Raw genomic sequence first — 23,445 nt, 5'->3', positions numbered from 1 at the left:
ACTGACTCTTTGAGAAAACCAATGCCAGCTTTACCTTTGTCTTGATTTATTCACAACACTTTGACAAGCGCTTCAAAGCTGAAAATACAATCATCATGTACAGCAACAAAAGGATCTTTGACGTGAATGGAGGTGGTGTCTGCATGTACATACATAAAGACACCAATTTCAAAAACCGTACTGACCTGCATCATGAAAATATTGAATCTGTGTGGGTTGAAATTCTTTTTGACAATGCTAAATCTGTAATAGTCGGGACAATCTATAGACCACCGGAACAGAGTGACTTTTATGATACATTAGATGGGTGTTTGGCTGATGTGGGGGATGTAGAGACAATTATTATTGGAGACTGGAACACGGATATGCAACGTAAAGACACGTCCGTCTTCAAGTCCTTCAGTAGGATTTGTGATCTGCACGGCCTCAGCCAGTTAATCACCCAACCCACCCGGGTATGTGAAACAACACAAACTACCATTGATCTCATTCTGACCTCTGACAGGTCCAGGATCTCCAGTAAAGGGGTTATAGCATGCGGTTTAAGTGATCATTATATGATATTCTGTACCCGCAAAAAGCTAAAACAAAAGGCCGGCTGTCACAAAACAGTCATATCTAGAGACCTCAAAAACTACTCTAGCGAGGCCTTTAACCTAGAACTGGAGAGCCTGGACTGGTCAGATGAGCTCAGTGGTACACAAGTTGAAGAAACATGGCTTGGTTTCAAAAACAAATTCTCTGCAATACTCAATGATTTGGCCCCCCTAAGAACAACCAGGGTAAAAAATCGCGCTGAGCCGTGGATGCACTCCGGCATACTGACCGCCATGAAAACCAGAGACAAAAAATGCTCTGAGTTTCATAAAAGTCAGTCAATGCTTTCCAAAAGCACGAGCAGTGAACTCCAGGCCCACGTGACTGAACTAAAAATTGAAAGAAACAGACTAAGAAATGACGTAAGCTCCATGATCAAAACTGCCAAAAAGAATTTCATCAATGACAAAACTGAGGAAAACAAAAATAAACCCCGTGAACTTTGGAAATTACTCAATAACCAGCTTGGCTGCAGTAAAAAACTCAAAACGAGATTTTCAAACGTAAACATAAAGACAGATAACAGGCTCATCACAGACAAACTGGATGTGGCCAAGTACTTGAACATTTTTTTCACAAACATAGCCACAACTCTTGTAAATAAATTACCCTCCCACTCAGGGCTTTTTGGAGTAGATCACATCATGACCTACTACAAAAACCTAGGGGTACGCAAAGATGATTTCAGTCTAGCAAGGGTAACAACAGCAGAGGTACTCATTAAACTGAGCGCCCTCAAACCTAACAAGGCCACTGGCCACGACAATATCCCCTCCAAATTCCTCAGAGACACAGCAACCGCCATCTCACCAGTCATAGCTCACATAATTAACCTCTCCATAAAACAGGGAAAAGTACCCAAAGACTTCAAAATTGCAAGAGTAACCCCCCTGCACAAAAAGGGCAGCAAATTGGACCCAGGCAACTACCGCCCTGTTTCTATACTTACCTCCATCTCGAAAGTCATGGAAAAAATAGTATATGAACAGGTCGAAAAGTACCTCGCAGAAAAGAAACTAATCTATGAATTTCAATCTGGCTTTAGAACATCCCACTCCACTGACACATGCCTTCTTTATTTGAACGACCACATCAAACAAGAGGTGGACGAGGGTAAATACTGCGGCATGGTGATGCTGGACCTACAAAAGGCTTTCGACACTGTCAATCACCCCATTCTGATTGACAAGCTAAAAGCAATTGGTTTTGATAAACTATCGGTGAGCTGGATGCAATCCTACCTGGAGGGGAGAGAACAGATGGTGGAGGTAAACGGTACTCTGTCCCCCCCCCTCCCAGTGAGCTGTGGTGTTCCACAAGGAAGCATATTAGGTCCGTTACTGTTCCTAATTTATGCAAATGACATGTCATCAGCATGTGACTGCAACTTGTTCCTGTTCGCGGACGACTCAGCCCTGCTGGTCTCTGACAGGAGCAGATTGCAGGTTGAAAAAACCCTCAGCTCCGAGCTCGGCAGAATCTGCACCTGGCTCGCCGATAATAAATTATCATTACACCTGGGTAAAACAGAGTCCATTCTCTTCGGTTCGAAACATAATCTCAGCAAATCCGACGACTTCTCAGTTGCAGTGGGTGACATTATTGTCACAAGTAAGAAGGAAATTACATACCTAGGATCTATTCTTGAGGCAAACCTCTCCTGTGACAAAATGGCATCCAATGTAATAAAAAAAGTCAATCAAAGAACTAGATTCCTATACCGGATCTCCTCTCTGGTAAACAAAAACACCCTGAAAACTCTGGCAGGAGCACTCATTCAAGGGTACTATGACTATGCTTGCACGTCATGGTACCATAGCACCTCCAAGGCGCTAAAAATAAAACTTCAAACATCGCAAAATAAACTGGTCAGACTACTGCTTGACCTTTCATCTAGAACCCACCTCACCTCTGCCCACTTTGACAACCTAGGATGGCTTAGAGTAGACGACAGAGTACAGCTACTTGCAATGGGCCTGGTCTACAAGATCCACTACACCTCTATGGTACCCATGTACATGTCAAAATTCTTCCCAAAGGTCAAGGAATACCATGATCATAACACCAGAGGGAGCTCCACAAATCATGTAAAACCCAGATTTGGCACAAAAAAAGGGGAATACACGTTTCGCAATTATGCCACATCAAGGTGGAACGCTCTTCCCACAACTGTAAAGGAAAGTAAAACTATACTTACCTTCAAAACCTCTCTTAAAGAGCACCTTCGGGGGAAAGCATTGCAAAACTGGCCCCGGTAATGGTACAAATCTCAACCTGTCGTACAATGGACAGCTTCCCCCCCCCCATCTATGTATATACTCGCATTTTAGACTCTGTTACTAACTGTATATCTGTAGACTTGGTATGTCTTAAATGTCCGGTTAGGATGTATTAGAACGAAATCTAAAATGAAAATTGTAAATAAGCCATCTGTATGTAAAAAACCACCTGTATGTAAATTGTAAATAAGCCATCTGTATGTCAAATATGTCTTATATGTCTTAAATGATATGATGAATTGGAAATGGGGGACCCTGATGTAAACAAGACGAAAGTCTTTCTCTGGTCTGCATCCCCTTAACAATTGTATGTTTTGAGCTGTACTGTACTGTACCCAATATACAAGCTGTTAATAAACTTTTCAATCAATCAATCAATCAATGACAAAGAACTCATATTACAGGCTTCAGATTTGTATTTTTCTGATGTTTTATTCCCTAACAACACTGCTGCAGTGAGTGCGCTAGATTCTCCTGTGGGGTCCTTCAGTCTATTCACTCTCGCCTTAGAGGAGGTGAGCTCATTGCCGTTTCTCAGCAAGCTGTTTCTTTCAGCTGGAGGCTCTCTTGGGACGACGCATGTTGCCTTCCAGGAGCCCTTTGTGCCCTTTATTGGATTCAATGTCAGCTGCAGTTGTATTTTACAACACTTGCATCTCTGTTTGGTTATCTTGGATCATATAGTAATGCAGACATGATAGAGAAAGGCTGACGTTTGGGGCATTGACTACTTTTCAGCACGGTTCGTTTGCTACTGAATAGATACATGTGTAGTTTCACTAACTCACACAATTACAACACATATGCACTCATTCCTACAAAACAATTCAATATCATTCAATCGATTCACTACAAAATAAAGAGCACTGAATTCAAATTGACATATTTATTTATGTCCTGCCATATTCTTAGTCTGATGCCAAACAATTGCAGCTGGAACCATTTGTGTTCATTGCTTTTTGAACATCCATATCTCTTACACACACACACACACACACACACACACACACACACACACACACACACACACACACACACACACACACACACACACACACACACACACACACACACACACACACACACACACACACACACACACACACACACACACACACACACACACACACACACACACACACACACACACACACACACACACACACACATTTGAATACTTTATTTGGTTCCACAAATTATATTACATAAGACAGGGAATCAAATATATCGGGGCTAAGCAGCACAGAACACTTAGGGGAACACATAGCATCTCCCTCTCCACACGGCTAAGCAGCAGCCTTAAGGGAACACATAGCATCTCCTTCTCCACACGGCTAAGCAGCAGCCTTAAGGGAACACATAGCATCTCCTTCTCCACACGGCTAAGCTGCCAATAATAGCTGAAACAGAGCAATATTTGGCAATTTGTTTGGCTTTTCTTTTTGACATTCCAGCAATTCTCAGACCAATCATGGTGTATTTATATACATGGCCAAGACTTCCGAATATGAGTATGCTATATCTACACTTGTACCCAAAGCTGGTTATGACATGGAGCAGTGGTTGGTATTTGATATACTTGTCCTGGAAAGCCTGGTCCATGTACAGGTCAAAGGCACAGCCTACTTCTAATATTAGCACCTCCCTGTGGTTGGTGTCAACAAAAACAACATCAGGTGTATTTGGGATGTTAGCAAAGACATCATTGGTAAAACCAAACCATTCTGGTAACACTCTAGTGTGCTTGTACATTGCTGCGCTAGATGGTAAGATGTTTTGTACCGCATCAGACACAATGTCCACAATACGGTCATGACGGGCTATGTACAGGCGTTTGTATGCATTACATCCATTTGTTATGTGTGCAATGGATTCTCGGTGTTGTTGTGAATCCTGGTGGTTTAAACAGAATGGAGTGTGAATGTGAGGGTACCAGGTGGACAGATTGTACTTAGTGGGTAATACCTGCAGTCTTGCTTTGATGGTAAATGTCAGAACATCCTCACCAACAGCGGCGTTCTTAAACACTGAGTGTGAGACTGAGTGGTCAGCAAACCCCAAACAGGCTAGCTTTCCCTGTAATCTGAGTCCACACCAGTGCTGCTTGATCTCAGACTGCTTCATGCTGAGCAGAACCCTCCTTGCAGAGTCTCGGTGCAGTTCCACAGTCTCTTCCTGAGGTGTTGTGATGTCGGCCTTCACAACCACACTGGGGTCTGTGATCAGTTCATCAGAGACGGGGACTTCAGTCTGTGTGTTGAGTCTTGTCCATTTCAGCTGGACTCCAGTCCGATTGCAGAGGTCATTGAGATCTGGCCAGTCAGACCAGACCCCGAAGCCCTTGGCCTGAGAGTCCAGTTTCCCAGAGTCCTTCCTCCTGAAGCCGAGGAAGTTGTTCTGGTCTGCGCTGGCCAGGGGGATCTTCCTTCTTTGTAGATCCAGCAGGAGAGAGGCCCTGGCCATTTCTCTTACGGTGACATCATCATTGTTAAGCATGTGGATCAGGTGGGCTAGCCTGGTGGCTATGTAGGTCCACTCGACATTGGGGACACCCAGCCCCCCCTCTCCACATGGGAGAAAGATCATGCCCCGTGTGGAGTGTGTGTTGAGGCCCACCCACTTTCTGACCAACTGGACAGTTTTGTTTGTCATTTCTCTCAGTGCCTTGAGAGGGATGTGTACATTGGCAAAGAGATGTTGAATTTTAGCCAAAGCCACCTCTCTCACAGCCTGGAACTTCATGAGGACGGGGAGGGGGGACAGGTCAATCAGGTGGAGACGATGGAGAAACTCTGTAGTGAGCTCCTCGACCTGCTCCCCCCACTCACCAGCGATGTTAAACCTGTGGCCAAGGTATGGGTAGGTCTCATTACGGGAATACACCCTAATAGGTTGGCCCATTACAAGAAAGGAGGGGGGCTTGTCGTTCTTGGCCTTATACCAGCGGTTGCCTCCACTGCGGCGCTCATGGAGTACGGCACACTTAGCTTGCTTCACCTCCAGCCCTGACCATTGGAGGAACTCATCAGTGCGTGCTAGCATGCCAATGATGACATCCTCCTGTCGTGACGACACCTGCACGTCGTCACACACACACACACACACACACACACACACACACACACACACACACACACACACACACACACACACACACACACACACACACACACACACACACACACACACACACACACACACACACACACACACACACACACACACACACACACACACACACAGTAAGCTGGAGTCTGGTATTAATGCTCACAGAAAAAGCTCCTCTATGCTGTAGCCTAAATGTCCAAAGGCTTTTCATTATGTGAGGGAGCCACAGGCCATTTTGTCCAACACAACTTCTCACAATACAGCTCTGATTTCAGCCACTCGGCTAGTGATTGCTTCCAGAGCCCGATGTTCAACACACTCTTCATGAAACACTCAAGATTGGAGTTGGTTTTGTTTGACTGTGGGTGGTTGGTCGGATGTTTACGTTTTTCATTTTCTAACTCTCTTAGTTCTTCTTTCTAAGCCTTTCTTTGTATATATGTAATTTCAATTCCCGCTGGCTAATAACAGGGCTATGTAGCAGCTTATTGATTGATCTCACAGTGTGTGAAGTTAGTGCTACTAACTTCAAGGTTTTGGGAAGTTAGTGCTACTTTTCATAAAAGACAACGCAGAGATTACATCAAGTTTTAAATGAAGTCATTCTTAGTACTTAGAAGATTAATTGGTGAGCCACTGGAATTTGCTCAACATTATCCCCTGCAGATCCTGTAGATTATGCTCAATTTGCATGATGAAGCAGTGCAATTTACATCTGTACGTTTTTGAGAAATTAAGCCACACATGGCTCGAGTATCGATATTTTGAAACGTAACGTAATATCGGAAGTATCGATATTTTGGGATTGATCCGCCCACCCCTACTTTAAAGTAGAGACACTAAATACTGATATACACCTGAACATCAGCAGGAGAGGACTCTTTAAAGTAGAGACACTACATACTGATATACACCTGAACATCAGCAGGAGAGGACTCTTTAAAGTAGAGACACTACATACTGATATACACCTGAACATCAGCAGGAGAGGACTCTTTAAAGTAGAGACACTACATACTGATATACACCTGAACATTAGCAGGAGAGGACTCTTTAAAGTAGAGACACTACATACTGATATACACCTGAACATCAGCAGGAGAGGACTCTTTAAAGTGGAGACACTACATACTGATATACACCTGAACATCAGCAGGAGAGGACTCTTTAAAGTAGAGACACTACATACTGATATACACCTGAACATCAGCAGGAGAGGACTCTTTAAAGTAGAGACACTACATACTGATATACACCTGAACATCAGCAGGAGAGGACTCTTTAAAGTAGAGATTCTCAATAATGACTCAGTAGTCTAAAGTACAGAACGCTTTTGCATAATGATTTTAAAGTATCTTTTTCAATAACACGGCTAAGTTATCATCTTTTTTCCCCCGTACCTTTTGGATATCAGTTTCCATCTCGATTACTAACATACTTTTATTTTTGAAAAAATCTTAATTTTGACATTTTCATTCTCAATTTACGAAAAAAGAACACATCTAGAAACTCGTGTGTGTGTGTGTGTGTGTGTGTGTGTGTGTGTGTGTGTGTGTGTGTGTGTGTGTGTGTGTGTGTGTGTGTGTGTGTGTGTGTGTGTGTGTGTGTGTGTGTGTGTGTGTGTGTGTGTGTACCTGTGATACGTGCATGTCGCTCTCATCCACCAGACCCGGCAGCTCGCTCAGGACCGGTTCCAGCGCGGCAGGTTTGATGTTTGCAGCCTGATGCGTGATGATCGAGGTGAGACAGGCCAGCGTCCCGAGCTTCAGAACTCGCTCGTTCTTTCGGAGGAAAGATCCCAAAACTGAGAGCGTCTCCGGCAGGATGGAGGACAGGTCGATCTGAGAGAGGAGGAAGAAATGTTTACAGCAGGGGTGTCAAACTCAATTTCATGGCGGGTCACATTAGCATAAAGGTTGCACTCAAAGGGCCGGTTGTAACTATATAAATATATAATATATATATAAAAGAATGTATTATATTACATTATTGCCTCTGAATTGGATTATTATCGGATAGGATAATAACTTAGTAATTGACTACGTCTGAAAGCAGAAGTCCAGGGCAAATAATTGCAAGTCTCTTCAGTGCGCATGTCACAAAACAAGATGCATTGTGGGACATGTAGTTTATGGGCAACCTGCTTCTGTAACCGTATAATAAACGTATTATATTCTTTGCAAGCTCTTGCGAGGCCACATAAAATGAAATCGCGGGCCGGATTTGGCCCCCGGGCCTTGAGTTTGAGAGCCCTGGTTTACAGTGAAGCTGTTATGGCAGAATGTTTAATACAGCGTATTTCTGATATTTATTAATGATCACATGGTATTCCATATGATGTGTGTTACTGAGTTGGGTCACACACAGTTAGAGAGACAATGGTCGTTCTGAATTATCAATAGATGTATTCATTTTTAGTGAGCTGACACCGCGGGTATAGGAAGTGCAGAGAAGGCCTCGGGTTATAAAAACAGTTAACCTTTGTTAGTTAACTAATCCTCAAGATATCATGAGATAATGACGTTTAAACATATACAGGTATAGCTTTCAGAGAGAAAAACATGTGACATTTGTGTGGTTGGCTGCATGATACAATGTGTGTGTGTTAAACATGTTTGGGGAACATGTTCGTGTGTCATTTAGAAAAGTATATCTAGCCCTGTGTTTCTTCTGTTCTGGGGGGCATTTCCGCGATTGGCTGCTGTGGCAGCAGGTGATGTACTTCCCATTATTGTTTGTTTGTTGCAACAACTAAATAATAATTACTTATCAGCTATATCTGTGTTTGTGTTTTATTGATTCCTCTCTGTTTCATTCTTTCCTGTTGTGTTATGCTGGATCTCCACAACATTTTGGAGGTCCTACCAAGATTGCCGATGCTGGAGGTTGCTGTGTTCCTTCTCTGGGGGTCTCAACTCACCCTGATCAGGCAGTAATGAAGATTACATTTTGTGAGGAAACCACCAATAATTCCTTTAAGTGTTCCAAAAATATATTCATTAACTGTAATTAGATTACTTACTTACTCAAATATAGCGCGGATTGAATACAGTTACTTGATGTTTTGTATTCTGTTACAACCTAACCATGCTTGTAACACAACTTAGATAAACAATTTGAAAAAGAATAGAATAAGCAAGAAGATAAAAGATGAGTCTATAGTGGTTAAGGAGGGTTTCCTTGTTTTGCTCATTGACTTAGAACTGAAGTAAAGGAGAATGGGGTTTTATGAGAACTGTCATTCCTCATGGTTTTAAAGATAAATCATCAGATTGTATGGACTTTGATGTTGAAATGCATCATGGTGGAGAAGGAAGACCTTTTTGGTTTTGAAATTTAAGAAGATTTTAAAGATTATGTTTATGTTCTTTTCCTGACTAGAATTTAAAAGCAGGACGTCAACAAGAAAAGAGATTTTACAATGTAGTTGTACTACTTTTAATGAAGTAAAGAATCTGGGTAAACTACCACCATTAGTTTGTTTTAACATTCACATGTTTCAGCATTCCTGACCATATGGACACTCAGCCATTTTATAACCCGTTGGGGGAGAGATTTAAATTGAGTTTTTCTCTAGTAGCTGATTGGCTGTGATTACAGCAGCACTGGATAGTTATGTGCCACCTTTATCAATTATTGCTCTGTGATAAATTGCTTTTAGGCCCTAACATGTTATTTAGGGGCTAATAATGTCTTTTTATTTTCATTGCTGGCTAATGAATTGAATAAAGTCGTGTTAATGTTCAGATTTGTGTCCCATTGATAGATGAATGGAAATGAGTCGATAATGTTTTAAAGTCGTGCCTATCTTTCACTTATTTACAGGAAGTATGTGGTGGGACACGAGAGGCTGGGACCGAACTTCATACAACTACAAACGCATCAGGGGACAAGATGGTAAGTTTCTATGTATTGTTTTTCCATACATTGTTGCGTGTCGCTGACTGGAATAGATTGATGCTGTTTTACCAGGACTATTGTCTTGGTAAGGGGGCTCCGTTTCCCCATACTTTGGGTCACATTGAAACGGGTTTCTACACACAAAGATAAAGGCCGTCTGGTCACAGGGTGTCTTGTAGGGACAGCAGTCCTTGTAAGGACAGAGGATTTACAACCTGTTGACATGACTAGACATTAGATCATTGCCTTCATCCAGCATGTGCACACCTCCATAACTGTTAAACCTTTGCAGCACACAAGTCAGATCAAACCACTACCACGGTGACAACACTGTCTTTTGTTTGTGCTACAATTTCAGGCTCCCTGGGAAGTAGCTTCTAACCCTGAGCCCGAGAGAGATCCTCCGTTGTCCCCACGAACCAAAATGGCAAGTTGTACTTCATAATACTCTATCACCATTGTTTTTTCACACACTGGTAAAGGGAGGAATCTTTGTCACATATATGGCAAACAAGTTGGATATCTGTCAGCTTGTTAGCGTTGATGACGCCTTGACCTAAGATACACAATTTAGGCAGGACATACTTTCAATACTACTTCAACTGCTCTTAGTCAGATGCTAATAAGAGTTTTTCAAAATGAAGAGTACAATTTGTGTTTTTTATAAAATAAGGTGTCCAAGCAGACAACCTTATTGTTTTTCATTGTCATAAGGATTATGTCCTAAAAGTATCTGGGTCACATTTCACACTCAAACACACTTAAAATAACATATATATTTATTTTGTTTATGTTCAATGTTTGATCCACAGTGTCATCATGAACTCACCAGTGCAGTTATTTCCTCTTTGGATAATTGTCATGATTGCAGAGGACCTGTCTCAAGCCTCAAATGGATTGGTTTTACGTGTAAATGTAAGTACCTGTCAAACAACACCGTTTTATTTTTTACTCTGAGATGATAAACATTTCGATAAAACAAACTTAATTTCAAATACTTAACTTAGATTCTAAATGACTTACTTTCTTCTTTGTTATATAGTGAAATGCACAGTGATTAAATGTTAAAATAATGCTCAAGAAATGTTACCAGTACATTTTTCTTGTGTAATTGTGTTTTTAGTATGTTCAACCTCATGGCACAAAACCTGCTTCATCAAGAACAACGAGTCACCGGTACGTCATGTGTTTATATAAATATCTGATTTCTTTGGATAATGAAAAAAATACAAACTTGGTGTTCCTTTATTTTTTAAAGATGAAGGACATCTGCCTTTCCAGTAATGAAGGTTCCGTCAGTGATAAAGACTACATTCCTGAAACGGCGTCTAGCAGCGATGGATCCAGCGCCGATGAAGACTGCCCACCTGACTCTGAAGCAAATACTGATTGGGATCATCTCATTGCCACCATCAGGGATTCAAAGCCACCCCATTGTAAGACAACATTTAAAATACCTCTCTTAAAGCTTCAGTTCATAACAGATATGTATTTATCAGCTACAAAGGCAACAGACCCAGGAACAGCTCGAACTGCAGGCAGCCGAGAGTCACATTGATTATTGCTCAGGCGTCATCTCTACTGTGGTGAATTGTCGGAAACATAACAACACATTTTGCATGTAGTTATCCCAATATTTATAAAAGATCTTACAAGATTTGAGCTCCAAATAAAGCAGCATGTTGCAGTGCTTTCTGCCTTTTTTCTCCTCTTTCAACCAAGAAGCCCTGTACCGCCCGCACCTCTGGAAAAACGCTTAATAATTCAGTCGTAGATACCACATCACACATATCCTCACATCACTGTAGAACACAGAGTAGTGTTCAGGCTACCGTTTGTTACTCACAAGGCCCTACATGGCTGTGCCCCTTCATGCATCTCAGACCTCTTACATCCCACTCAGATCAGTCGACCACAGGCTCTTATTTATACCCTGCTCCCTCTGTAAACCCCTCCTCACCTCTCTGACGAAGGGTTTGGGGTCGAATCCCCCCCCTGCTGAGGGTCCTTGAGGCCTCATCACTCTCACCAGCTGCAGGACCACCAGCAGAGCCTCTGAGGTGATCTTATAGAAGGAGTCCTCCACACAGGAGACCACCGGGGGGAGCAGCACCTGCAGGGGGACGAGCACATCTGTTTAGCGGACTCTGGGCACCAGATCGTGAGCGCATTAGGAGGTGGAAACGAGATGGATTAGGATACACTGTGCTTCTGACCAGCGTTAGAAGTGTGGTGCTCAGACACCTAGAAACGTTTTGTTTTTACCAAGCATTCATTGAGAGCCTTATTTGTTTTTCTTTTATCTGCTGGTTCCATAGCCTGACACTGAAAGACAGGAACAGCCTGAACAACATGTTAAAACCTGCTCTAAGGTCATCGGAGTGAAACAGAGAGACTCCTTTTTGAACACCAGATCAAAAAAACGAGGTGTTCCAGCAGATTCTGCAGAAAGCAGATTCTGCAGAATCTGCTGGAACATCAGCAGGACATGACTCTTTAAAGTAGAGACACTACATACTGTAACAACACTTACACATGTAAATAACACATTGTAAGCTACATTTTTAGTTTTTTGGTAATCTAAAACATAGACAAGTATGGTTTGCCCTTAAGATGTCTTTGTGTCATTTGTATGTGTGCACCCTTCCCATATGGACAGGAAGAGTGGACAGCTAAGCGTTGCTGGTGGAGGGAGAGGTGTGGAGAGGGCAGAGGTGGGGACTCGAGTCACATGACTTGACTCGAGTCGGACTCGAGTCGCATATTTTTGGACTTGAGACTTGCTTGACTAACATTGATAAAAGACTTGACTTGACTTTGACTTGGTATTCATGACTTGAGACTTGACTTAAGCTTGAGACAGATGACTTGAAAGGACTTGACTTTTTAAAATGAAATATTTGCGTTTGTTTTTGTATTGAGATATTACATTTCGTTTTTTCGAAACGTGATTGGGTGATTATAGCACCGTGCGCGCAAACCTGGCAACCCACTAGCAGTGTTGCCAACTTGGCGACTTTCTCGTTAAATTCGGCGGCTTTCCAAACCCTCCGGCTACTTATTTTTGTCAAAAGCGACTAACGACTAATTTAACGACTTGTAATGGTGTTATTAGGGACTTTTCTGGTGTTTGGAGACTCAAATATTGTTCAGCAGTTAACGAGCCGCGGGTGCTGCCGTGAGCCCCTCTGCCCTCCCATAGTACTCACAGGCGCTCGGCCTCCCGCAGCAGCTCAGCTGCAGTCAGAGCAGAAAGGAGACAGCCACACTCTCCCGCGTCAAGACTGCAAATGAATTGCGCATGAGCGGGATTTAAATGTAAAATGTAAATGTTTCTTCACTGTCACTGTCACACTATAATAAATAACTGCCTTTGCTTTGCTTTGACTCACACAGCCTCAGTCACTTAATCACCTCGTCCACTGTGTGTGTGCCTCTGTGACAAGCTAAACATCCACGTAGGTCATCATGTCACAGTCTAAAGTTACTGTGGCCTATTCACAAAAGTACAGAAAGGAGTGGGAATCAAACCCTGAGTTTAAAGGATGGTTGAAGCCATTTATTGGAGATGACACACGGGCCTACTGATATAGGCCTACTGCCTTTATTGTAAGGGAGATTTCTACTAAAAACTACTAAAAAATCCTGTAACTGCTGTGCTGACTTTCTACCCTTTTTCTACATTGGTTCCAGCGTGTGAAGATTAACGGCGTCGGTTTCCGTTAGCCTCAGAGTAATTGTTAAGACAGCGATGAACAGTCCTTAGCTCTAATCCCCAAATCAAAGAGAAGTTGCGCAGACCACCAACATTCAGGTTTGATTTCCTTCACTCAAAAAAAACATGCCTTAATCTTTCCTTCCTTTCAGAGATCGCAGCGCAGAAGCTAGACTTACCTCCTGTATTTACTAATTAGCGAGAATGTGATTCAGGGTTCTTGAATTCACTTCCCACAGAACAGTACAAATAATGTAAGCTTTATGAAAGAAAAAGACAAAGGTGGTATTTCTAAGTGAGTCTGGAGATGTTGTAACATGCAGTAGGGTGTGTGACATATACAGCACACTGTGAGGTAAAAAGGAGAGGAAGAAAATTGTCTCGGAGTGTGACTACAAAGATAGATGTGTGTGGAGAAGAGAAAAATATACAGAGATGAAAGGTTAAGGGAGAACAAAGCATGTCGAGTAGTGAGCATGGTTAAATAATTGTTGTTTTATTGTGCATGCACTGTGCAAATGTACTCTAGGTAGAAGCTGTGGCATAATCCTGAGGGAGCAACACTATCAACAGACAAAGACTTGCATACCATTTATTCATCCAATTTGACCTGACAGCTAATTCCATTTTTTTATGAACACACATATGTTAATATCCCTTCATATTTCCTTCTTGGCTTCAATTCAAACTGTCCTTTGGTGTTTGTGTGGAGCCCAAGGCTGAGCGTCATTACGGTGCTCGGCAGGCTCATTGCAGATCTATTATGTTGATTTGACTCCATGAGGTGGTAGAGAAAGCACTTGCTATGTGAGAAGCAGAGTAATGTGATTATATTACAGGAGCAGTAGGGTTGTTTGATAAGTATAGGGCCGCGAAACTCGCGGAAGTGATTTCAAAACAAAAGCACTCGTTTGCTTGGAACGTTGATAATATTATAAACGAGGGGAAACAAGGTGAATTTAGCGATGACAACGAAAACGGCCAAGACACACATTGAGCCCAGAAAATGAATGTTATTAAGGACTGTAAATATAATAAGTCTATGTCTAAAATGGACAACATTGTTAGGAGATTTAAACTACACAGCGATTCTGCACTGCGGTCACTCAGCCGTCTGTTTTTTCAAATCAGCTGCTCTTCATTTTTTTTTTACAAATATTTTTTACCACAAGTTCTTAATAAAACTGACACTGTTGGACTCGGTATTAGTTTGCCTGCTACTAACAATACATTGAAGTACTTTTACTGTGTATTTTTTTAGAAATACCCTGTCAAAGTCCCCTCCTGAGAACAAAAGCAAGCCACTTCTGCTAAGTTTGATGAGGGAATTCTTTTTTGTTGTCATTAGTTCTTCGTGAGATTGATCCTGTTGGACTCAGTACTAGTGAAACCCCCACAAGTAGTATGAAGTACTTTTACTGTGTAGTTACTTTATAAACTCTGAATCTTGTGGTGCTTGAAGAAATACAGACTGGTTAAGCCGGCCAGGTTATATATATGCCCTTTTTTGCAATATTTATTAAAATGCCACTAGTTATTTAAACAAACCACTATCTGAGGATAATACAAGCAACCATAAAACGCCCTTTATCTCGAGAGCCATTGAAGCCCATGAAGAATTTATCCTTCCACAAATCTTTTCATCTGCTGTATTAATAAAGTTGCCACGTGTTTTCAAATTCAAGTTAAGGCACTATCTGTGCAGAACATGAACCCTTTAACTGCCAGACCAAGAAAAAAGCTATGGAACAATTATTTGTTTGCATTTTTTTATCAAATGGGCCACAACTAACCACAAACACATTTCTTTTTTTTTGACTGACCACACAGTTTTGTTTTTTTGAGCCAGACTACCAACTGGTCGAGCTGGCCTTCTATGGTAAAAGTGCATTTTCAACAATCATCATACAGTACAGTATTTGTATGCATCAAACTCAAATAAAACACAAACTGAAATAAAAAATATTATTTGATGGAAAATTAGCAATATATAGATATATTCATAAAAGATAATAAATTATAATTGTAAAAAAAGGAAAAAAGTAATGTTAAGTGTTTTTCATAATAAAAAAAAAACTTGCTCATCTTACTGTAGATGCTGAATTGGCCTAACAAGAAACCACTGGCCTAACAGCAAATGTCTATATCCTGTGTTGGCCTAACTTGCTCATCTGTGTGCAACTTCGGGCTGAATGCCATGCATGAAAGCTGCTTTATGAATTATTATCACTCTTTCACTCTGAGACTCATAAGGCAGTACTAGATGTAGTAATATTACCACCAATCTAGCCATTTATTTACCATATTTTATTGGAAAACATCTCTGAAACTCTGAAAAAGTCATATTGCTAGTTTACCATAAAAGGCCAATTCGACCGGTTGGTTGAGCATATTTTCCAAAAAATAATTACACCCTTGTTAAAACTTTTTTTTGTGCATCAAGTTATCTGATTATGTTCACTCAGTGCTCTGACACTAAAACATGTCAAAAATGACATGGTTACCTTACAGAAGTTGACCAAAAAGAGTGATTTCGTCAGCAGTGATTTTTAGCATGCCAACTTTCTCAGTGGAAGCCATAGACTGTATATATAAATACAAGTTGAAGCTAGCTGAAGGGCTTTCTATTCGAACCACAGTGACATCTAGAGGTTGTTTTGTGCATAGCATGTCAACCAAATGGTAGAGCTGGCTGAATCAGATGGAGTAAAACCTTTTTATTTTTCAACAAGATATCAAGACACAAAATGAGCTCTACCAAATGGTGGCGCTGGCTGTTAAAGGTTTAACAATATTCTTCATTTGCAGTATTTTATTTTAAAAGTGTTCAGAAAGACTGCATCAATGATATGCTATATATATATATAATATGAATATTTGTATTAACTTCAACCAAAGTCAATTTAAATAGCGGGCAAAAATGGGTTAATTGCCATGGATGTGGTGTTTGATATAGTTTACGTTCAATTTCAACTATTTTAGGCAGAAAAACGTCTATTGACTACACGCTTTTTAATAATTTACTATTTAGAAAGGTTTTTGTGAGAAATCATTTCAAAAGTAAACTTTTTTTTCCTTTTTCCTTTTGTATTTAAATTTGAAATGTTTGCACCAAACATTATTAATTTATACATTTTTATCAATTGTTTAAAATTATGAATCCATTTATTTTATTGTATTTCCTTGAGGCTGGGGAAGATATCCAGCATGTAGTTCACCATGCAAATGTTCTAATCAGGGTTCATACACTTTTTCACCAATGCATCTCCATGACTTCTCCATGACCTATACCTAATTTTCCATGACCAAAAACATTACTCTGTCTCAGCGGTACCACTGAAAATGGTTTATTTTAACATGGAACAGGAAAATAGGGTCTGAAACATGTTGTCCCTTTCTAAAATAAATCCAATAGGCTTACTAGCTTCTACACGCTAAAGCAACTAAAATCTCTCACCAGCAAAATACCTCGTCAGTTAAATGCCATTTTACGTTTCATTACTATACGATACAGTATTTATTATCATTATAGTATTACTATTTTGGCGATTAGATAAAATATAAATTATATTTGATGCAATTTTAGTCACATTTCCATGACTTTTCCAAAACTTTGGGGAAAATATTGTTTTCCATAACTTTTCCAGGGCCTGGAATTAGCATTTTGAATTTCCATGACTTTTCCAGGTTTTTAATGACCGTAAGAACCCTGTGTAATACAAGTAAGTATAAGTATAATGGAAAAGTAAATAAAAAAAGTTTCATAGGAGGATGTGGAATTATTTTCTCTCACCGTACACAATCAAACAATTTATAATTTAGCTATGGCCTTCACTCACAAAAAAACATTTAGTTGAATTGGACACATTTTTCGAAGCTCTGACATGCAATGACTGGGACTGGTGGAAGACCCTGCGAGGAATTAACTAGGAGCAGAGAAATAATCATATTTTAAAAGACAGCAGCCCCATAAGAGGCCAACAAGAGTCACAAGGGTGTGTCACTTTGCTGAAGGATAGACCAGCTGTCCAGGCCAGACTCTAAAGACTTTGCATGGTGTAAAATGCTGCTGCTGCAGTACTAGTGCTGATATCATGTCTACCATCCTCTTAAAATACTCTGTCCAACAATATAAGTCTCATGAAGAAAGGTGTTTTAACGCTTATTCAAAATAGTAGAGAAACATGCATTCTAGTACTCAGGAGGGGACTTTGACAGAGGATTACTAAAAAGAAAGTACTTCATTTTATTGTTGGTAGCAGTCAAAATAATACCGAGTCCAACAGTGTCAGTTTTATTAAGAACTTGCGGTAAAAAATATTTGTAAAAAAAAAATGAAGAGCAGCTGATTTGAAAAAACAAAGTGGAGAGACGGCTGAGTGACCGCAGTGCAGAATCGCTGTATAGTTTAAACAGGGTTGCCAACTTTGGGTACCTGGCTGGAGTGAGATTTTCATATCATGGGTTTAATTCGGTTTAATTACACATATGCGCACGAAATGACTGCTATCGTGTCAGCAGCGGGACCTTAGCATATAGGATATATATACAATATATACAAATACACAATAATGGACACAGACTATAAAGGGCACACAGTTTCATTCACTAATGAAAGTCAAACATGTTTGTTTCCACTGTTTTATTGTGTGCCTGTCGCGATAAGCAATTAATTGACTTATCGTACGATAAATAAAAATGAACTCGATAACTTTTCTGACCTCGATAAATTGCCATTTACATGAGGATGTGACTAGCAGTTTGAAAGGATGTACTTGAATAATTATTATATATTATCATTATGTCAGTGGTCTAAAATGGTCATACAACGGTGCCGACAATATTATCGCTTATCGCAATAATTTCCGGGAAAATGTATCCAACAAAATTAATTATCGTGAGAGGCCTATACATGAAACACACACAAACAAATCTACAGACTTACTCCAAACTGCCAAATATATTAATTAACACACTCTCACTCTCATATACTCTTTGACTCTATTTTGGCCTAGTAGAACAATAAGCAGCAGACTTTTACTTTTTTATCATTTCTACTGGATCTTAGATCTGCGCATGCGCTTCAGAGTATTTTTGTTGGGTAATCTATGGTAGGGCTAACCCTTGTGGTGGGGCTCAAGTCAGTATTTGCAATGTAATTACATACATACATCCCCCCGACAGTGAAACGCCACGCGTGAGGTTTAGATTATTTCCCTGTCTCAATCCCAATTGAACTGTATGAAATAAAAAGGCACATTTGTCTTGTAGGAAATAAAAAGGGCGACCTGGAGCCAATCCTGCAATTTCCCCACAAGTGAAAGAGTTGACATGCTGAAGACCCAACCCCTGCAGGGGGGTCTGGGGGGATTCTCCCCCAGGAGAATTTTTTAAATACTAACATAAAATACACATTCTGGTACTCTCTTGAGAAGAAAAATAAATAAATCTATTACTACACATTTAAAAAAATGAATGCCATATTAGTTTTGTGTTACTTTGTTCTGAAAGCTGAACCTGCTGCTCCAGAGAGAAGAGGGAAGAGGCTGTGTGAATTACTTTACATTGTGGATAAGGGTGGATAGCCCCCATTGTTCTGTGTGTCAAAATGAAAGACAGCCCACACACCTATCAATCATCAAACCGTGGGGTCTTATTTCATTACGTGTTGATTTCTATCAACACGTAATGTTGTATCGATGTATAGAGATGTACTACCGCAAAAGTATTCTCCGTCGGGACTTCCTGCAACAACACCACGCCGTTATCGTGATTCTGATTGGCCAGAAGACATTATCAAAGATGTTCTATTGAGAAGACGATCACTACGTGACAAAAGTTTTCAAAACCGTTTCTAGTCTTCGTATTCTTATTTTTGGCGTGAGAATAGTTTGGGCAGCGTGAGAGCGTGAGATTGAGAGTGAAAGCGTGTGTCACACGCCAGATGCGTGAGAGTTGGCAACCCTGGTTTAAATCTCCTAACAATGTTGTCCATTTTAGACATAGACTTATTATATTTACATTACAGTCCTTAATAACATTCATTTTCTGGGCTCAATGTGTGTCTTGGCCGTTTTCGTTGTGATCGCTAAATTCACCTTGTTTCCCCTCGTTTATAATATTATCAACGTTCCAAGCAAACGAGTGCTTTTAAAAAAAAATCACTTCCGCGAGTTTCGCGGCCCCCCCTCCCCCCTCGCTCCAACGACCATTAGACCATTTAGTAAGGTAAAAAGCAAAAACGCCTCGCAGACACTCTTCCGTTTACTTGTTTAATAAAGAAAAACAAATGGTCCAAAGATACACGGATTCATCTCCCTCCATCATGTTGATTTTAATCAGAAGTTCTGAACATGAGCCCGCCCCGCTCGACCTTCTGAGCCAATCACAGCGCGATAATGACCTGCCTTCCGTTTCAACCATACTCTTTCCGTTTCCACTATACTTTCTCTCCCACATACATACATTCTTCTCTTGCATACATATATTGTCTTCATACATACATACATTCTTCTCTTGCATACATATATTGTCTTCATACATGCATATATTATTTATAATATTAAATGTAAACATTGAATGACTGTGCATGAGAGCAAAATGTATAAATATGAGCATTAAAATATATGAATATGAGAACAAAATGTAAAAATGTGTGAGTGAAAAACTTATAAATGTGTGAGTGACAATGTATGAATGTGTGCATTGAAATATGATAATATGAGAGCAGAATGTATGAATGTGTGAGTGTAAATATATACGTGTGTGAGAGTGAAAATGTATGTATGTAAAAGGAGAATGTACGTGTGTGAGAGTGAAAATGTATGTATGTAAAAGGAGAATGTACGTGTGTGAGAGTGAAATGTATGTATGTAAAAGGAGAATGTACGTGTGTGAGAGTGAAAATGTATGTATGTAAAAGGAGAATGTACGTGTGTGAGAGTGAAAATGTATGTATGTAAAAGGAGAATGTACGTGTGTAAGAGTGAAAATGTATGTATGTAAAAGGAGAATGTACGTGTGTGAGAGTGAAAATGTATGTATGTAAAAGGAGAATGTACGTGTGTGAGAGTGAAAATGTATGTATGTAAAAGGAGAATGTACGTGTGTGAGAGTGAAAATGTATGTATGTAAAGGAGAATGTACGTGTGTGAGAGTGAAAATGTATGTATGTAAAAGGAGAATGTACGTGTGTAAGAGTGAAAATGTATGTATGTATGTAAAAGGAGAATGTACGTGTGTGAGAGTGAAAATGTATGTATGTAAAAGGAGAATGTACGTGTGTGAGAGTGAAAAAGTATGTATGTAAAAGGAGAATGTACGTGTGTGAGAGTGAAAATTGAAGTAAAAAGATATGATTCTACACTGTATTGAAGTAAACATGTATTATTTTGAATTGTATTTTAGTGAACATGTATTGTTTGAACTGTTTTAGGTAATCACAAACGGGTTTTGATAATCACTTAGAAAAAGAATGTTATTCTCACTTTTAAACTCATTGACCCAGAGATTCTGTGTGTCACACACCAACCTTGCCTGTTACACCCATAAAAACCAGATGTCGTCATTAAGGTCGTTAGAGACAACATTACATCGCTTCTTATCACCCCTAAAAGCCAGATGTTGTTTTTAAGTCGTTAAAGACATCATTAAATAGGTGAAGGAAAGTTTAAATGTCTAAAGGAGGATAGTTTATGTGAAACACCTCATGGGAAAGGAATATAGTTAAGATTCGAATCAAAGATAGAGGTTGACTTTTGACCTTAGGGGACTTTGGAATTTCAAGTCCTGGTGAGAACTATTGACCTCGACCAGAAGCGAATCCAGCCAATCAGGACACTTGGGGGAGGTGATCAGCTTACACAGCTCCTCCTCACGGAACTCTGATTCGCTTGGGAGGAAAATGGGAAGGAAGAGTCGACTGATCTCCGCCCCAAAAATAGATATGAATACTGATGTTTTTGAGTGTAAAAATGCTTTTTGGTTTGGTGAGTTGGTTGGTCCTGATATCTGTGTCCGCATCGCATCATAAACCTGAAGTCCAATTTCTTTTTGTTTGATGAGTGGATGGTCCTGACACCTTTATCCGCATCGCATCACAAATCTGAAGTCCGGAGTACTCTGTATAACTTGTATACTTGTTCTATTTCCTACCAGTAAACTCAGATAATTGTTATAACTTTTGATTCCGGTGTTTTCAATTCCTTTCTGATTTAATAGAGGCCAGCCTCATTCAACGAACGGTGCGGAGAGGGGGGCTATTCAGCCACCAGAAAAGTGTTCTACTCCAACAAAATGTATGTATGTAAAAGGAGAATGTACGTGTGTGAGAGTGAAAATGTATGTATGTAAAAGGAGAATGTATGTGCGTGAGAGGACCAGTATGAATTACGGCCTGTACGGCCCCTCATATGTCATCATTAATGGACGTCTCTTTAAAATGACCGCTCAGAGGAGAGGAGTTCTCATTTCTCTTCCCCTCCTTTCTCTTCGGCTCCCCTCCTCTCTCCTCGGCTCCCCTCCTCTCTCCTCGGCTCCCCTCCTCGACTCCTCCGCTCGCATCTCCTGTGGGCGGGACTAAGTCTCGAGGATAGGAGTCGAGGAGGGGAATTTGATGAAATGAGAACGGCCCTAAGTACACACACACACACACACACACACACACACACACACACACACACACACACACACACACACACACACACACACACACACACACACACACACACACACACACACACACACACACACACACACACACACACACACACACACACACACACACACACACACACACACACACACACACACACACACACACACACACACACACACACAGCCACCTACAGTAAGATGGAGTCTGGTATTAATGCTCACAGAAAAAGCTCCTCTGTGTTTGATACGTTGTTACAAATGCTGTAGCCTAAATGTCCAAAGGCTTTTCATTATGTGAGGGAGCCACAGGCCATTTTGTCCAACACAACTTCTCACAATACAGCTCTGATTTCAGCCACTCGGCTAGTGATTGCTTCCAGAGCCCGATGTTCAACACACTCTTCATGAAACACTCAAGATTGGAGTTGGTTTTGTTTGACTGTGGGTGGTTGGTCGGATGTTTACGTTTTTCATTTTCTATCTCTCTTAGTTCTTCTTTCTAAGCCTTTCTTTGTATATATGTAATTTCAATTCCCGCTGGCTAATAACAGGGCTATGTAGCAGCTTATTGATTGATCTCACAGTGTGTGAAGTTAGTGCTACTAACTTCAAGGTTTTGGGAAGTTAGTGCTACTTTTCATAAAAGACAACGCAGAGATTACATCAAGTTTTAAATGAAGTCATTCTTAGTACTTAGAAGAGGAATTGGTGAGCCACTGGAATTTGCTCAACATTATCCCCTGCAGATCCTGTAGATTATGCTCAATTTGCATGATGAAGCAGTGCAATTTACATCTGTACGTTTTTGAGAAATTAAGCCACACTATTAGTACTAACAATATCAAGCAAGTTATACAATGCCTGTTTTCGAAGATCAACCCCTTCTTTGTGGGCTGAGTGGAAGTTGATATGGTATTAAAGGACGGGGGGGGGGTGATGGGTCTGTTAGCAGTGGGTGGAAGGAAGCCGACAGATGAAACATCAGTACCAAGAGCTCAGTATCTGGCCATAAGCCGGCACTTTTGACTGCTTCCACCTGCAGCAGGTGGCACGACCCAAACACTTGACACACACTCAGCCAGACACAGTGATGGATGACTGTTGGCTCTCTTTGCCATGACAAGAATGGGTCAGTATGAATGCACACTCACAAATGGCCTCCCATCAGGGACAGTGTTCTGCCTCACACCT

The 23,445-nt window shown here is 40.6% G+C and overlaps 1 protein-coding gene across 10 annotated transcripts in view; it reads right to left on the bottom strand.

Annotated features, from left to right (window-relative positions):
• Window positions 1-4,041: 4,041 nt before the first annotated feature.
• The window catches only part of LOC117475536, a 78,958-nt gene continuing 59,554 nt past the window's right edge, over window positions 4,042-23,445 (bottom strand). For 8 of the 10 annotated variants that reach the window (XM_034121805.1, XM_034121803.1, XM_034121804.1 and 5 more), the window contains 3 exons: window positions 11,845-11,997; window positions 7,619-7,825; window positions 4,042-5,951 (listed from right to left, as the gene is read on the bottom strand). In XM_034121805.1, coding sequence (XP_033977696.1) covers window positions 4,224-5,951; window positions 7,619-7,825; window positions 11,845-11,997 — 2,088 coding nt within the window. In that variant the 3' untranslated portion in view covers window positions 4,042-4,223. The remainder of the gene's footprint in view (window positions 5,952-7,618; window positions 7,826-11,844; window positions 11,998-23,445) is intronic. The other 2 variants (XM_034121807.1, XM_034121809.1) reach the window with 1 other exon arrangement.

Source organism: Trematomus bernacchii, unplaced genomic scaffold, assembly GCF_902827165.1.
Source record: "Trematomus bernacchii unplaced genomic scaffold, fTreBer1.1, whole genome shotgun sequence".
Lineage (NCBI taxonomy): Eukaryota > Metazoa > Chordata > Actinopteri > Perciformes > Nototheniidae > Trematomus > Trematomus bernacchii.
Note: the sequence above shows the minus strand (reverse complement) of the source record. Positions and strands in the feature narration are given on the sequence as shown.